Raw genomic sequence first — 16,462 nt, 5'->3', positions numbered from 1 at the left:
TCAGAGCAGGAGGCAGGTGAACTCCCTTGTAAAGGTTTTTGCAGGTCATTTTAACGTCACGAAATCACTGGATGTCAGCTGCAAGGAAATGGAGAGGTCACATTAGTTCTGCCTCTCGTTTTATAGGTTGAGGAAACTAAACTTCAAGGGTGGCAAAAGTATTTTTGTGAGTGAACACAGATTTTATCCTAATAGTATATTAAATGCCTGACATTTACCAAAAAAAAGTCCCTTTTGAGAAAATCACTTTCAAATATATGTAACTGAAAATTATGGGTAGCAGAGTGTTCCCTAATTCAGGATCCTGGGTCTAAGTCTTAAGACTCACAACAGGAAGTCAGTTTTATAGTTACTGCCTTTTCCCCTATTTTTATGCAGAAGGTCCTATTTTTTATTTATAAAAAAGTACATGTTTTGGTAAGAGAAAAAAATTTTAAATAAAGCCATGTAAAAAGTAAAAGTTCTCTATCACTACCCACCCACCCACTTTCTGCAAGTACTAACACTTGAGTGTGTATCTTCTAGATAAATGCACAATTGCACAAGAAACATGTAAATATTAAGGCCTTAAAGAAATTGTGTTACAAAGTAGTACCAAATGATACATACTGAACTGTAGGTTGATTTTTTTTTCCCCACTTGATAGCATACCATGGACACTTTTCCATATTAGTATATATGGCTGTAACCTAATTTATTTAACCATTCTCATGTTTGTGCGTATTTATAGAGTTTCCAATTTTTCTCTGTTATGCTGCAAAGGAACCTCATTATCCACATGCCTTCATATTGGAATATTACTGTAGGGAAGATTCGTAGAAATGAAGTGCTGAGTTAAAGGGTGTGCATACCTTAATTTAAGAGAATTTTTAATGGGTTGCTTAGAGTGTAAATTCCAACAGCGTCAAGGAGTTGGTCCTGCTCACCATTGTATTTCCAGCTCCAGGAACAGTACCTAGAACATAATACATGCTCAGTCATTATTTGTTGATGGAGTAAATGAATACATAAATGTTTTTGAATTTACCTTCTCCTGTTAACATTTTCACTAATGATATTCCAGAGAGTGCCTGTTTCTCAGATCCCAGCCAAGACCAGATCTTACCAATCTGTTAAAAAATGTGACAACCACATTTTATGTTGTGTCTTAATCATGTGTCCTTGCTGTTTCATCCAAAATTATGTGTGCAGTTTTGTGTGTGTAACAGGAGTAGTATGAATTTGTGAACTTCCTCCTTGAAGGTCCTGCTGCAGATAGTGTAGTTGCGTGCTGTGTGGTGCGCCTGAAAAGGCTCGTTCCACTTTCCTGCTGTCGGTGTTGGAGTGCCTCCGCGTGCTCAGCACTCCTGTGTGCTCTCTGATGTGTGACACCGTCTGCTGAACTGGTTTGTCATCTGACCTTTACTTGGTGACCACTTGTTGCGTGACAGGCCTTTTGTGACTCTGCCTGTTTTGTGGTGGCCCTGCATTTTGCTCACTGTTGGGCTGCTGCTGCTGCTGCTGCTGCTTGGGGCCTGTTTGCTGTCTTGCTGCAGAGACCTGTCTGTGTTATGCTCACAGGACCTTTGAGTTGAGCCCTGTCTTGTTCTTAACCCCCTTCCAGATACTTGTTTGCGTTGCAACTCAAGAGAGACCTGCTGGAGGAGCGTCTGACCTGCGCCAGCACCACCGCGGCCCTCCTCACGGCCCATCTTCTGCAGTGTTGGTGTCTAGCGTCTGCCCCCGGGGTGGGCGGGGCGTCTGCCGATGATGTCACAGGGGCACCAGCATAGGGACTGCACTTCGTCAGGGCTGGTGCACCTGCACAGTCGGCCAGCGCGATCCGCAGTGAGGTGTTTCAGTCCCCGTACTTCTCTGTGAGCGGAAGATTAACTTCTGCAAAGGGAGCTCTTGAGGACCAGTCTCCACCCGGCAAGCAGACACTCAAGGCCACAGTCTGGCCTCGCTCACTCTTTCCGACTGTCTCTCATTTGCGCCTTTATGCATTTTAACTCTAATACATCTTCAGTCATGTCCACCACACTTGCAGCACACCCTGAAAAGGGCCTCGTTAGGAGAAAAGTTACGATCCTTTGTGATTAGTTAAGCGTTAACCATGAAGGAAAAGGAAAACACTGCTTCAGTATCTCACATGGATCAAGAGGTGGTTCAGAAGCATGTGCAGAATTATAGTTACTTCAAAACTAAACCATGAGGAGTGTTAAGAGGTCTGGAGAAATGATTGTGTGCCTCCCTGTGGGCTTACGAAGCCTCCAGCTGTAGGAACAGGAAGAAGGAAATACATTGCGTCTGGACTAAGGGCTGAACCACAACTTCCTAGCACAGAACTAATGTTTCTGAAATTTGAATGTAAGAAATATGATGTAGAAAGTTTCAGAAATTTTAGGAATTAATAAGTATATGGGTTATTTGTAATTTCCTTGGTTCTTCCCCAGACACACCTTCTTCAAATGCAAATTTTATCATAGGTTTGCCGTCCTGCACCGAGGGACTTGTTGACTATCATTAATAAAAGTTTTCAAAGTGAATTGGGTTTTTTTTTTTTCATTTGGCCTGAGGACTGTAAATGGATGGCTTTTCGGTGCATTCTTTGGAACTGCTGTTTAGTAGTGCCCCTTGCGTAAGGGTTCTGCATGGGTCAGTGGGACTGTTAAATTGTAGTAACTTGTCCAACTGTAACTTTTACCTTTAGACCCATGCTGCTTAGATTGAAGGGCCCTAAAGACACACGACAACTGAATGCAGTATATGATTCTGAACTGGGCCTTTAGGCATAAAAAAAAATTTGGGCAGGTGGTAAAATGTGAATAAGGTCTGAGTCTGGGGTAGAGCAGCAGATCGTGGCCCCTTTCCCGATCCGAGCGGTTTCACCGTGGTTGTGGGTAAGAGTGTCACATCCAGACTAAAGTGAGTCAGGCATCGTGTTGGCAATTCACTCTCAAATGGTTTGGAGGAGGAAAACCTCTTGTACTGTACTTGTAACTTTTCTGTGAATTTGAGGTTGTTTCAAAACAAAGTATGTTGCTTTAAATTATTGGACTTTACTACTGTTTTTAAAACATTTATAGCCTTAAAATATATGAGATTAGAAAGCGACATTATTCCTCAAGAAATTTGAAAAGCCCTGAAGGAAAAAATAATTTAAAATACATTATTCTGAAACAAATAAAATACATTATCCTGGTCATAATAGTCTTGAGACAACTTATATATAAAATGTGGTTTAAAAAAAATAATAAACAGGCCAGGCACAATGGCTCACACTTATAATCCCAGCACTCTGGGAGGCCAAGGTGGGAGGATGGCTTGAGCTCAAGAGTTTGAGACCAGCCTGAGCAAGAGCGAGACCCCGTCTCTACTAAGAATATTAATAGAAAAATTAGCTGGGTGTGGTGGCACGTGCCTGTAGTCCCAGTGACTCGGGAGGCTGAGCACTTGAGCCCAGGAGTTTGAGGTTGCAGTGTGCTGTGACAATGCCACTGCTACCCAGGGCGACAGGTGAGACTGTCTCAAAAAAAAGGAAACTTAACCTCCCTCCTCATTCTCCTCTTCATATTAAATAAAAATTTTATAAAAACTAAATAAACACATTAAATTCACAGCTCCGTGTTTGCCTCCCAGAGTCATTCATCAGAGTCTTTGTTCTTTGAGTCAGGCAAAATTCTCTTCACCTGCCTTTATATTTTCCTTTGGAAAAATAAAATAGAAACTCTTGCTTTTTTAGGAATATATTATTTTACTACAGGTATAGGATAATTGTTTTTACTTTTAGTTTATGCGTTGACATATACAAATGCTTGTGGTTTACTTTATTTAAAAATTAGAATTAGTGATTTTTATTATCTCATCTCAGCGGAAATAGGAGATTATGATGAAACCCTGGATCGAGAGCACCTCAAAGCCAATGAGTACTTGCCCAGCCAGGAGCGCTGTCTCGAGAAGATACTGGAATTTCATCGGAAGCACATGTAAGTCGGTCAGAATCGGCTCCTGACACGTTGTTACACAATAGTGACTAAATACCGTGTAACCGAAAGGGAGCTGTTGTTAAGGCCTCTGCACGGTTCTGACTGGAGCGAGGACTGTGGCTCCCTGGGGCTGACGGGGCCACACAGGTGGCGTCCTGGCCTGGTGCTGCCCCACGCCTGCCAGGTGTGCTGTGTTAGGAGCGGCCGGCAAAGACGCGGGGCCCGGAAAGGAGGATGCTAGCGAGCAGGACTGGATGGCTGTCGTGGTGGTCCCCTGCGGCCCGGGCAGGATCTGCGTGTGTCCCTGCAGCGTGGCAGGAGGGTCCTCGACGAGGAAGCCGTGCTGTGGGAGGGGGACAGGATGGTGTGGGGCTCGTGACGTCTGCCTGTGCTGGGCGCTGGTGGCTGTGCTCTGACGTGCTGCCTCCATCTCTCCGAGACCTGACACTGCGCCTTTCCTTGGTTGAAGTGAAGGAGACCTGGAGCCCGAGAGTGAGGGGAGGAGGGACTGGGAAGGGCTGCAGGCTCTGGCAGGTGGCTGGAGCCTTTTCCCCCACAGGGAGAGCTCGCCAGGAGAAGCCACTCTGGAAGCCTTAGCCCTGGCTGTGAGGGAGCCTGTCGCGATGCGAGTTTGTTGTGTCCGATGATGCCACGTGTTAAGTAGTTCAAGCTGTGCTGGAAGCTCCTGCCAGCTGCCCTTCCACTCCATCAGCCAACTTGTGGGTGCCAACTACATGTCGGTCACTGTGACTGCCAGCACTTGGGGGCTGGTTTGAATGGCACGACCAAGGTTCCTGCCCTCATGGCCCACTGCCCACAGTGCGGGGGGGGCCTTCGTGTGCCCGGCACCATGGCGGACGCTGGAGACACAGCCCTGCAGGTGGCATGTGTGGAGTGTAGAGAAAGAGCCAAATGACAGACGGCACCACCCGGGGGACAGAAGGTGGTGCAGGGAGGGCAAGGAGGGATTGAGAAGATGCTCAGGGAGACTTCTGCGGAGCCAAGCAGGGAAGGGGGGCGGATTCCAGGCAAAGCACCAGCCTGGGAAGGGGCGGGGTGGGGGTGGGCTCCAGCCTGACGCTGACAGTTTAGTTTGGGGTGGAGCAAGTACACGTGCCGGCTGGCAGAGCAGACAGCGCCATGGGCATTTGTGTGTGACCTTTACACCCCCACGTGGCACATGCAGAATAAGACTGTGCTGCCTCAGATGCCACAGTGGGGGTACCTCTGTGTGTCAGAGCTTTGGCTGCGTGGCCACACGCCCGGTCCGGCCTCGAGGAAGCTGCTGTCTCAGTGCGTGTTCGAGCTCCGGCTCCATTTTCCTGGATGTGCTTGGCTTTGCCTCTTTCGTGCGTTGCCTTTGCTCTGGTTGGTAGCAGGGAAGGTGCACCTGTTCTGAGTGTCACATCCAGACCCTGACACCTGTGGAGCAAGAGTCCTCTCCGAGTGTCAGCCTGAGTCACGGGCCCTTCCCACCAGGAAACGGTCCCTGGGTCGGGATTTGTTCCTGGAGCTGGGGAGCGGTTGCTCCCTGCTGAGACGCACAGAGCGGGCTGGACATGAGGAAGAGCAGATTGGGCACTGTACTGGGAAGAGTCCAGCTGAGGTGACAGCCCCAGGGGACAGATGGCTTGGGGATGCTGGGGAGAACGTTGTCAGCAGGCAGGCCATAGGAACCTGTGCAGTGGTGGGGACAACTAGGGAATGGGTAGAGACAGAGTAGGAAGAGGGGTGAGCCCAGGAGGAAGCCCCGCAGAGCTGGCCTTGAGAGGCTAAGAGGCCCCCCCAGGGGCTCTGAGCAGCCAGGAGCGTGGGGGGCACAGGCGCTGGTAGAGTGTCTTAGCAAAGTGGCCGCAGCCCCTTGGGTTGACGCTTACCACCCGGCCTGGGAGGCGAGGACGGGAGCGTGCCTGTGAGCTTGGCAGCATGGGGGTGCCTGTGGCCTTTGGCAGCTGTGCTGAGTGTTGAGGGTGGGTTCTTGGTTCACGTGCACTGAAAGTGCGGTGAGAAGTGTCACACTGAGAGGCCCACCTATGGAAGGGAGCCAAGAATTAGACCTCAAGGTAGCTGTGTGTGTGGGTATGTTCCTGTATGTACATGTGTGCCTGTGTGTGCATAAATGTTCCTGTGTGTCCCCAAGCATGCATTGTGCATGTGTTTGGGTGTGCATGTGTGTGTTCATGTGTGTGTTGTGTACTGTGGTCATGTGCATACACACTTGTGTCTGTGCATGTGTGTGCCTCAGTTTGCATGGTATACATTGCTTTAGAGTGTGTGTGTACCTTAGGTACATGCTTTAAAAACTCTAGAAAGTCCAGTGCTCTGCCTCGGACAGGAACACGGCTGGACTCTGCTGAGGGAGCCGGAAGCAGTGAGCTCGGCTCTGTCTCTGGGCACCCCCTGTGTTAATACACTAACTGGTCCACCACAGTCATCAAAACTTACCACACATGCTTTTCTTTTATTCGTTCTTTGTATAGTTTGGATACATGGCCCCTCAGAACCTCACGTTGAAATTTGATCCCCAAGGTTGGATTGGGCCCTGGTGGGAAGCGCTTGGTCATGGGGGCAGATCCCATCATGCATGGCTTGGTGCCTCCCGTGGTAGTGAGTTCTCGCCGTGTGAGTTCCTGTGAGGGCTGTTGTTTACGAGTGTGTGGGCACCCCCTCGAGTCTCGCTCGCTCCTGCTCTCCCCATGTGGCGCGCCTGCTCCCCTTCTCCTTCCACGCTGAGTGGACGCTCCCTGAGCCCTCCCCAGAAGCACCTGCTGGCGCCATGTTTGTATAGTCTGCAGAACTGCGAGCCCCATGAACCTCTTGTCTTTAGAAGTTAACTGGTTTCAGGTATTTCTTTTATACCAACACACCAACGGACTAACACAATGTTGTACCTTATTTTAATCATTATAAATTTCTCACCTTGTCTTATGATTCTAGTGATTCTTCCATGACCCGCTGGGAACACCGTTGTAATCACTGAATAGGATATTAAAGTGTTTTTCTTGACTTTGCCATATGTATTTTGAACCTTTGAGATTGAAGAAAAAGATTTGAAAGTTGGCCAAAGTTAGAGGTGCATAATGGTCGCTGGTGTCTGTGTAGATGTACAAAGTTAATACTGAAATAAATAGCTAAATATTATCTGTATCGTCTTTCAAATGGAGGTTTTCTAACTTCTGAAGATTTCTAAAGTATGTCCTAGGTTTCTGAAGGTACAAGTTTTCTTCAGACACCAAATTTGTGATTCCTCTCCATAAGTGGATTATTGGCCTACATATTGAGAGGTAGAAAGTTATATTTAAAACAGACCATGGCCGGGCGCAGTGGCTCACACCTATAATCCTAGCACTCTGGGAGGCCGAGGCCGGCGGATCGTTTGAGCTCAGGAGTTCAAGACCAGCCTGAGCAAGAGCGAGACCCTGTCTCTACTAAAAATAGAAAGAAATTATATGGACAGCTAAAATATATATATAGAAAAAATTAGCCAGGCATGGTGGCTCATGCCTGTAGTCCCAGCTCCTCGGGAGGCTGAGGCAGGAGGATCGCTTGAGCCCAGGAGTTTGAGGTTGCTGTGAGCTATGATGAAGCCACGGCACTCTAGCCCGGGCAACAGAGCGAGACTCTGTCTCAAAAAAAAAAAAAAAGCAGACTGTGAACGTGAGGCCTCACAACCCTTCTGATCTCGTGGGGGGTTTTTTGTTTGTTTGTTTGTTTGTTTGAGACAGAGTCTCGCTTTGTTGCCCGGGCTAGAGTGAGTCCTGTGGGTAGGCCTGTGACCTTGTGGGTTTTAAGCAGGAGGTGTCAAAAAGTCACCGCAGGGATCGCTGGCTTGTGGCGGCCAAGCGTTCATGGTGATGTCTCTTCTCAGTCCTTGGGTGTCGGCTCTTCCTGTCACTGGGAAGCAGAGTTCGCCAAGCGTTGGATTGTTCACCACTGACAGGGAACGTGAGCTGGGTCTAGACCGTCGTGAGACAGGTTAGTTTATCCTGTTGATGTGTTGTTGCCATGGTAATCCTGCTTGGTCTGAGAGAAACCACGGGTTCCCACGCTTAGTGTACCTGCTCGGCTGAGGAGCCAACAGGGCGAAGCTGTCGTCCGTGGGATTGTGACTAGACACCTGCAAGTCAGCGTCCCGCCCAGGCAGCCGAGGCGGCAGCACCGCAGAGCCTGCCGTGGCCGCAGAAGGCCAATCCCCTGCCATCCGGCGCAGAGCGCCCCCGCCTGGGAGAAGGGCAGCACCCCCTTGCCCGTGGTGCGGTGCGTGTCGTGGAGAACCCGGTGCTAAGCCATGCAGGGTGACCTCCTGTGGGTCAGGGTTGCGCAGGTGGCAGGGCGGCTCCCTCACTGCGATCTGTGGAAAGTCAGCCCTGGACATTTAAAAAAAAAAAGGAAAGAAAAAAGCTTCACTAGTAGCCTTACAAATTAAATGCAACTTCCAGAATTAGGACTTCTTGGAAAGTGGTTATGCCACACACTAGATGTTACTTCTTGTTGACAATGATTTATTAAAATAAGAGCTAATAGTCAGGTGTCTGTATCATATTCAAAGAATGTAAATTTTAGGCAAAGAATAGAAATCACAGGAACTGCATAACCCAAGTCCTTGCGTTATTCCTCAAAGATTCAAAAGCTTTGGCATTTGGAAGTAAGAAGAAGGAAAAAAATTGTTAATGGAAGACCCCATGTGTAGGATTCAGGCGTTGAACGTGGTGCCCTAACGGGAGCGTCGTCTCTTCGCACCAGCTGCGACTTCGCTCGAGCATCGCTTTTCTGGAGGCCGTTGGGTGGCGTGCAGACTGTGCGCACTTTCCTGTCCGTGATGTGACCATCAGGCAGGGACTCAGCATACTGCGTGTTGGAAGACCTCTATGTGGATAAAACCAGTTGTTCATTTGACTGTGTAATTCTTATAAAAGTGGTTTTGTTTTTTGTTTTTCTCGTGAGACAGGGTCTTGCTCTGTCGCCAGGGCTAGAGTGCAGTGGCATCGTCATAGCTCCCTGTAACCTCAAACTCCTGGCCTCAAGCGATCCTCCCACCTTGGCCTCCCGAAGGGCTAGGATTACAGGTTTGAGCTACCGCACCTAGCCCAAAAGTGTATTCTCTCTCTCTCTCTCTCTTTTTTTTTTTTTTTTTTTTTTTTTGAGACAGAGTGTCACTCTGTTGCCCAGGCTAGAGTGAGTGCCATGGCATCAGCCTAGTTCACAGCAACCTCAAACTCCTAGGCTCAAGCGATCCTTCTGCCTCAGCCTCCCAAGGAGCTGGCACTATAGGCATGAGCCACCATGCCCGGCTAATTTTTTCTATGTATATTTTTAGCTGTCCATATAATTTCTTTCTATTTTTAGTAGAGACGGGGGTCTCGCTCTTGCTCAGGCTGGTCTGGAACTCCTGACCTTGAGAGATCCTCACACCTCGGCCTCCCAGAGTGCTAGGATAACAGGCGTGAGCCACTGCGCCTGGCCCCAAAAGTGTATTCTAATAGTTAAAATTGCACATTATGGAAAGACTTTTTTAAAGCATTAAAATAGGTTTAATAAGATACTGTTATCTGTGGTATTTCTTATGATTTAATATTTGTCTCTGCATATAATGTTTGCATATTACCTCATCACTTTCAAGGACAAATCGTAAGGCTGACTAATGAATGCAAAGCAAACTTTCCACCTAGAATGAAGTGAATTACAGAAGAGAAGGAAATTGCTGGTTTCTTTGGCCTGCGTGTTTGGTGTGTTGCTTTTGTAGTGAGTGAATGTGCAGGTGGTGAAAACACAGAGCCTTCCTTGTTTGTTTGTCTTGTTTGTTTTCCTGATCGCTTCTACAATACATTTCGGCTCTTTGAGAAATTGAGTGTTTTCAGTGATGTCATCACACTATCCTTCATTACAGGGGCCAGACGCCGGCCGAGTCAGATTTCCAGGTGCTTGAAATTGCTCGAAAGCTGGAAATGTACGGCGTCAGATTTCACACGGCTTCTGACAGAGAAGGAACCAAGATTAACCTGGCAGTTTCCCACATGGGCGTCCTCGTGTTCCAGGTAAGCCGGGGCCAGAGGGTGGTGGGGTCCTGCAAGCTGGTAGGGCTGGTTTTTACAGATCTGGGAAATGTTTGTTCGGATGAATGAGGTCTTGGGTTGGGAAGAGGAGCTTTGTGTGTCGCCTCATCTGACTTCTTGCTCAGCAGGAAAACAAGTGTGATCCTCTCTGTCGTGGAGCCCACTGCTTCCTGACTGACCCCTGCACCCTGTCCTGCCCACTGCCCACTGCCCCCTGGACCCCCCACTGCCTTCCACTGCCCTCCAGGGCTGCCCACTGTCCCCTGGCACTGTCCACTCCCTCTCGGGGCACCCACTGTTCCCTTCCCCCTTAGAATTCTCCTCGAGTCTGGCTCTTCCCTGTGGAGCAGTCTCTGTGCTGTGGGTGTAAACTGTGGGACTATGAGAGCTTTGTGACGGGTTGCAGTCATCATTTAAGCAAAACAGAATAGACTAGAAAGTACCGGAGGGCTCTGTATGCGAAGAGTCAGTGTTGTCTTACAGAGTGTTTGTGTTGGCTGTGATGTGAAGGGACGTACTTCTCTCTGTGGTTGTGTGTGTCCTGGCGCTGGTGATGGCAGAGAGGTTTGGAAGCATCTCCCAGGCTAGCACAACCGTGGAGGAGCTTCTCTCCTTTCTCGGGCCCCCACCTCTGTGAAGACTGGGGAGAGGCTCCCGGAGCCCCTCTCAGCACACTGAGTGTGTCGGGCCCCTGTGATCCCCGCCCTGGGGGAGCACTCTCGTCACTGGCCCTTGTGAAATTCTGTGCCCCTGATTGGCACCTTGAGGAGGTCTGCCCCGTGCTCAGTGTCGTGGAGTTTCCGTGTGTGGGGTCGGGAACCAGGTGCCTGCACCTGTGGCTCTTTCCTTCTGTGGGCTCCTTTTCACCTGTGATCACCTGAAACACCTGGTCTGATTCAGGACTCCCTGATCAAGCCATGCTTGTTTCCCTTTTCTTTTCCTTTATTTTTGCTAAGCTAGCCATCAAATTTCAATTTCCTGTCAGAAGAAAATTAAATCTTGAACCTAGAATGTTAATTGTGTTATCTGCCATACTCAGTATGATCAGAGAACAGTAAACACCCAAACCAGGCCTGCACCTGCCGATAGCAGTCCCCCCACCTGGGGCAGGGTTTAATCCACACATCCAAACTGAGCCCTTGGCACATTTCCCCAAAAGGACAAATAACTTACAGCCTGAAGAAGTTGGAAAGGCAAGGGAAGAGACTTCAGATTAAAGATGGGAGATCGAATACATGCATTTATTTTTACTCCCTCAAAACTCCTATCAGAATGACAGTGAAGGAATTTTTTTTAACATTTAAATCCATAAGAACAAAGAGTAGAAAAGCAGACAGGAGAAGATGGAGGATATCGGCAATGCCCTGGACGCTGGGAAGTGAAGAGCTGAGTGGGCACTGACTCTGTGGAGTGGAAGAGGCTGGAATCTCCAGCCTGCAGCCGGGAAGCCACGGAGCAGGCCGTGTGTCCCCAGGAAGCTGGGGAGGGCTCCGCGTCGGCCACACTGGGTTACCTCGGGCGGCCAGGGCCAGGCTGAGGCTGGGGACAGCCTGGTTCCATCTGTGTGAGGAGCACTCCCAGGCCAGACGGCAACCAGGGTGGCCACTGCCTGTGCTGTCTCCTCCCCTCCCCGGAGTGCAGAACACAAGGTAGGGCTGAGGCCCCTCCCTGGAAAGGAAGGGAAGCCCGTGATCAGGACAGCAAGGCAGGCCGTCCGTGTGTCAGCCCCTGAGGGACATTGGCTGGGTCAGTGCTTGGAAACCAAGGACCACAGTCTGCTCCAGGGTGGGCTGGTGGGCAGGGACCCTGCGGATGCTGACACTGACACACCCCCATGGCAGGCCTGAGTCCCACCAGCTGATGGGCCCACACAGAGCAGCCTGCCCACATCTCAGAGCTGCCCCTTTATATGACTTTCATTTGGAAACACTTTCGGACTTAGAAAAGCTGTAAGAGTTGGAATAGCCCTGAGAGCCCCTGCACCCCTGACCCAGGCTCCCCTCGACCAGCATCTGCCTCTTTTGTTCTGTTGCGTGTGCTCGATTGCCTAAATTCCCGCTCCCTGTCCGCCCCCCACACACGGTTTTTTCTGGAGCATTTGGGAGCACATTGCGCTCATCAGTGGCCTTTCACCCCTGCATACTTCACCGCGTATTTCCTAAGAGACGCCCTTACGTAACCACAGTGCAGTTGTCCCTGACACCGTTGACACGGTTCTTTAATCTACTGTTTAATATCCAGTTTTGTCAGCAAGTCCTGGGATGTCCTTTATAGCTTTTGTTCCCCTCCAGGACAGGACCCAGTCTAGGGCAAGACAAAGCGTTTAGCTGTCATGTCTCCAGTCTGCTTGGATCTGGAACATTTCCATGGCTTCTCTCTCTTTCTTTTTTTTTCCAAGACAGGGTCTTGCTCTGTCACCCAAGCTGGAATGCAAAGGTGCAGTCACAGCTCACTGCAGCCTCAAACTTCTGGGCTCAAGCAATCCTCCTGACCTGGCCTCCCAAGTGGCTGGGACTACAGGTGCACGCCACCCCTACTGACTTTTTATTATTTTTGTAGAGATGGGGTCTCATTATTGCGCAGGCTGGTCTTGAACTCCTGGCCTCAAGTGATCCTCCAGCCTCAGCCTCCCAAAGTGTTGGGATTACAGGCATGAGCCACCACACCCAGCTTTTATCTTTTATGATGTGGACAGTATTGAAGAACTGTCCCTTTTCATTTTTAATAGAAAACTCCTCATTTGTAGCTGGTCAGATGTTTCCCTATGATTAGATTCAGGTGGTGCATTCCCAGGGGGAACACCACCAAGTGACGTTACGGCCCTCGGGGTGTCACACCTGGAGGCACTCGATGGCCATCTGTCCTCACTGGTGCTGTGAATCTTGACCCTGTGTTTTCTCGTTCGTCCACCACAGAGTTGCTAGTCTTCCTCTTTGGGCCAATCACAGTCCAGGGAGAGACATTTCAAGGCCGTGCAGACATCCTGTCCCTCCTCAGGTTCCCTAGATTTAGCGTCCACTGATGACTCTCGCCTGAGCTGGTCTTTACTGTGGCGGTTACAGACTCCAGCACTCCCGGAGCCTCACTTCTGAGCACATGCGGATACCCGAGCAGCGCCCGGCAGCTGAGGATCGTCTCTGTCGTGAGGGGCAGGTGCAAGATTTGTGGGGAAGAGGGGACTCAGAGGAAACTGACCCAGTGTCAGGAATGGAAGAGATGGAAAACCAAAACCTGCCATATCATGAGGGGGGCATTATTTTTTTATCTGTCAGATTTTGGCAAAATAGAAAAATTGCTCTATGCAGTGTCATGTGCATGAGAAGTAGGAATACCTTTTACCAGAAGCATAAAACTTTTATCTTGTAATTTTTTATTCCAGCCTTGTCTGTGGTGTGAAAGTTGATTGGGAATCGGCCATTAGAAGGCCAGTGAAATACACGGCGGTGCAGCCACCTGTGGAGCACTGGGCAGTTGTATGAGGAGCAAAGACGCTCGTTGTGTCCTCATACGTGAAATACTGAAATATATCATCATCTGGCAAAAAGATTCCTACCCTACTGCTTGTGGGAAACAGGAGAATTACACACTGTATATATTCTGTACAAAATAATCTGGTGACATCAATGGCCCCCAGGAAGGGTGACTGCAGCTGGCAGGTTTTGGGGCAGTGACGGGAGAGAGACTTTTCACTGTGGACTCATTTTTATGCCTTCAGAATTTCAACCTTGTTAATGTATCACTGTGTTACATTTTCAGAAAACCCTAGTAGAAATAAGAGAAAACTTTGCGTCTCTGAAACAAGAGCAGGATGCTATGATAGGAACCAAGAGAGAACAAAGAAATGTTTGCAAATTTAAAAATAGGATAGCAGAAGTAACATTGTTGACAGAATGAGAATGGTTGAAAGATAAAGCTGAGGAAATCTCTACAAGGCAGCATAAAAGATAAAAGGAAGAAATATAGAGAAAAGTAAAGAAAAGGAGCAACCCAGGAGGTCCAACATCCAGCATACAGGAATTCCAGAGGCAGAACAAAGAAAGCAGGGGAGGAAATTGATAAAGAAATTATGTGAGGGGGCCGGGCGCGGTGGCTCACGCCTGTAATCCTAGCACTCTGGGAGGCCAAGGCGGTGGATCACTCGAGGTCAGGAGTTCAAGACCAGCCTGAGCAAGAGCGAGACCCCCGTCTCTACTAAAAATAGAAAGAAATTATATGGACAACTAATATATAGAGAGAAAATTAGCTGGGCATGTCTGTAGTCCCAGCTACTTGGGAGGCTGAGGCAGTAGGATCGCTTGGGCCCAGGAGTTTGAGGTTGCTGTGAGCTAGGCTGATGCCACGGCACTCTAGCCCGGGCAACAGAGTGAGACTCTGTCTCAAAAAAAAAAAAAAAGAAATTATGTGAGGAAAAAGTTCAGTACTAAGGCAGAGATCTCCAGATGGAAAGTGCCTACACGTTCTCATTAAACAGATGAACAAACATTTCCATGAGATACAAGAGAAGATCTAAGAGCTTCCAGGAAGGAGAAAGAAATATGAATTAAATGATGTTGGACTTGTTAGTAGCGACACTGGAAGCTGAAAGGCAGTGGGACAAGAAGTGGCTCAAAAACTAAAAGAAAATCATTTCCAACCTAGAAGTCTGTGGCCTGTCCCACACAGCTTCTGTACGGAGGAAATAAAGCATTTTTCAGATGTGCAAATTTTCAAAAATTTAACTCCTACACTTGCCACTAGAGGAGAGAATAAGCCCAGAATTGTGGAAACAGGGTGCCCCCTTTAAGAGGTAAAGGAAGGCTCAGGCCGCACCCTGGGAGCAGGGCCACCCACCAGCGTCGGAGCAAGGACAGGGCTCCGAGAGGGGGCTGCCAAGGCGGGTAGACCAGCAGGCCATGTCTTGTGCTGGACTGTGGGGAAGAGTTCTAACTAGCAATGGGTACATACAAAATCACTCAAATAACAAGGGGCAATTAGTAACTCAAGGAAAATTTAAAGTAAAGAAGGAAGCAAAGTATAGTTATAATTCATCATGGATTAACTTGTAATACTTACATGATAAATAGCAAATGTATAACTTACCAAAATTGGAGTGTGGGGACTGTCAGTTTGAGGTAGTGGTGGTGACAAAAGTTCAAGAGGCAAGGTCTCACAGTGGGAAGCGTGCCAGTGGTCTCAAACGTGCTGCCTGGGAATGCGGGTGAGTGAGCAAGTGCCTGAACGCAAATGCCAGGGAAGGCAGCCCAGAGAGCTGGCGGTGGGTCTGCTGGGAAGAGGACAGCAGGGGCAGCAGGGGCAGCAGGCAACCTCTGAGCTGCCTGGGCTTCTTTCCAGCTTTGCAGTCTGTTGGGCATTTACAGACAGACCATGGATTATTGGATAAAAGTGAGAACGATGCCAGGCGCGGTGGCTCACGCCTGTAATCCTAGGACTCTGGGAGGCTGAGGCGGGAGGATCATCTGAGGTCGGCAGTTTGAGACCAGCCTGAGCAAGAGCCAGACCCTGTCTCTACAAAACTTAAAAAAATTAGCAGGACATGGTGGTGCATGTGTATAGTCCCAGCTACCAGCTACTCGGGAGGCTGAGGCAGGAGGATCACTGGAGCCCAGGAGTTTGAGGTTGCTGTGAGCAATCATGACACCACTGCACTCTAGCTGAGGTGACAAAGGGGAGATCCTGTCTCAAAAAAAAAAAAAAAAGAAAGCAGTAGTTCTCAGTGTTCCACAGCTAACTGCTCAGCTTTAGAAGTATTGTCTTAGCCTGTCGAGTCAGGGTGCAGTAGATGAAGGCTTATTGTCCTTGAATCTTCTATTAATTGCTCCTTTTGTTTTGTGACAGTGGTTCAGACCGGGGTATATACAGTCGTCCCTGCATATCAGCAGAAAAAAGAATGTAATCAAAAATAATACAAATTTAACGTAATACAGTATAACAACTGTTCACATGTATTAGATGTGAACAGTATCTAGAGATGATACAAAGCAGCCGTCCCCAGCCTTTTTGGCAGCAGGTACCGTTTTCATGGAAGACAATTTTCCCACACCCAGGGAGGGGGGATGGTTTCGGGATGATTCAAGCGCATCACATTTGCTGTGCACTTTATTTCGATCATTATTACATTGTGACATAGAATGAAACAATTATACAACTCACCACAGGTTGGGGACCCCTGATGTAAAGTACACAGGAGGATGTGGGTGGGTTATGTGCAAATGCTATGTCGTTTTTATCAGGGACTTGAGCATTTGCAGATTTTGGTTTGGGGGGGTCCTGGAACCAACTCCCTGAAGATACTGAGAGATCCGTGGTGATTGCTCACTTTGACCAGAAGGGGGAATGGAAGCCCGAGCCGGCAGCTGGAAACTGTTGCGAGTGTCTCCCGGGCAGGTTCCCCGTCTGGCCTGGGAGGGCGCGTTTCTTCCTGCCCATCCGGCCATGGGCTTT

The 16,462-nt window shown here is 48.8% G+C and overlaps 1 protein-coding gene across 3 annotated transcripts in view; it reads left to right on the top strand.

Moving 5' to 3' along the window:
• Positions 1-16,462, top strand: part of FARP2 (FERM, ARH/RhoGEF and pleckstrin domain protein 2) — a 114,566-nt gene that overhangs the window by 52,792 nt on the left and 45,312 nt on the right. For all 3 annotated transcript variants that reach the window (XM_069476233.1, XM_069475327.1, XM_069474615.1), the window contains exons 6-8: positions 1,604-1,701; positions 3,854-3,968; positions 9,856-10,003. In XM_069476233.1, the coding sequence (XP_069332334.1) occupies positions 1,604-1,701; positions 3,854-3,968; positions 9,856-10,003 (361 nt within the window). The remainder of the gene's footprint in view (positions 1-1,603; positions 1,702-3,853; positions 3,969-9,855; positions 10,004-16,462) is intronic.

Source organism: Eulemur rufifrons, chromosome 1 (genome assembly GCF_041146395.1).
Source record: "Eulemur rufifrons isolate Redbay chromosome 1, OSU_ERuf_1, whole genome shotgun sequence".
NCBI lineage: Eukaryota > Metazoa > Chordata > Mammalia > Primates > Lemuridae > Eulemur > Eulemur rufifrons.
This window is presented reverse-complemented; position numbering and strand designations above follow the sequence as displayed.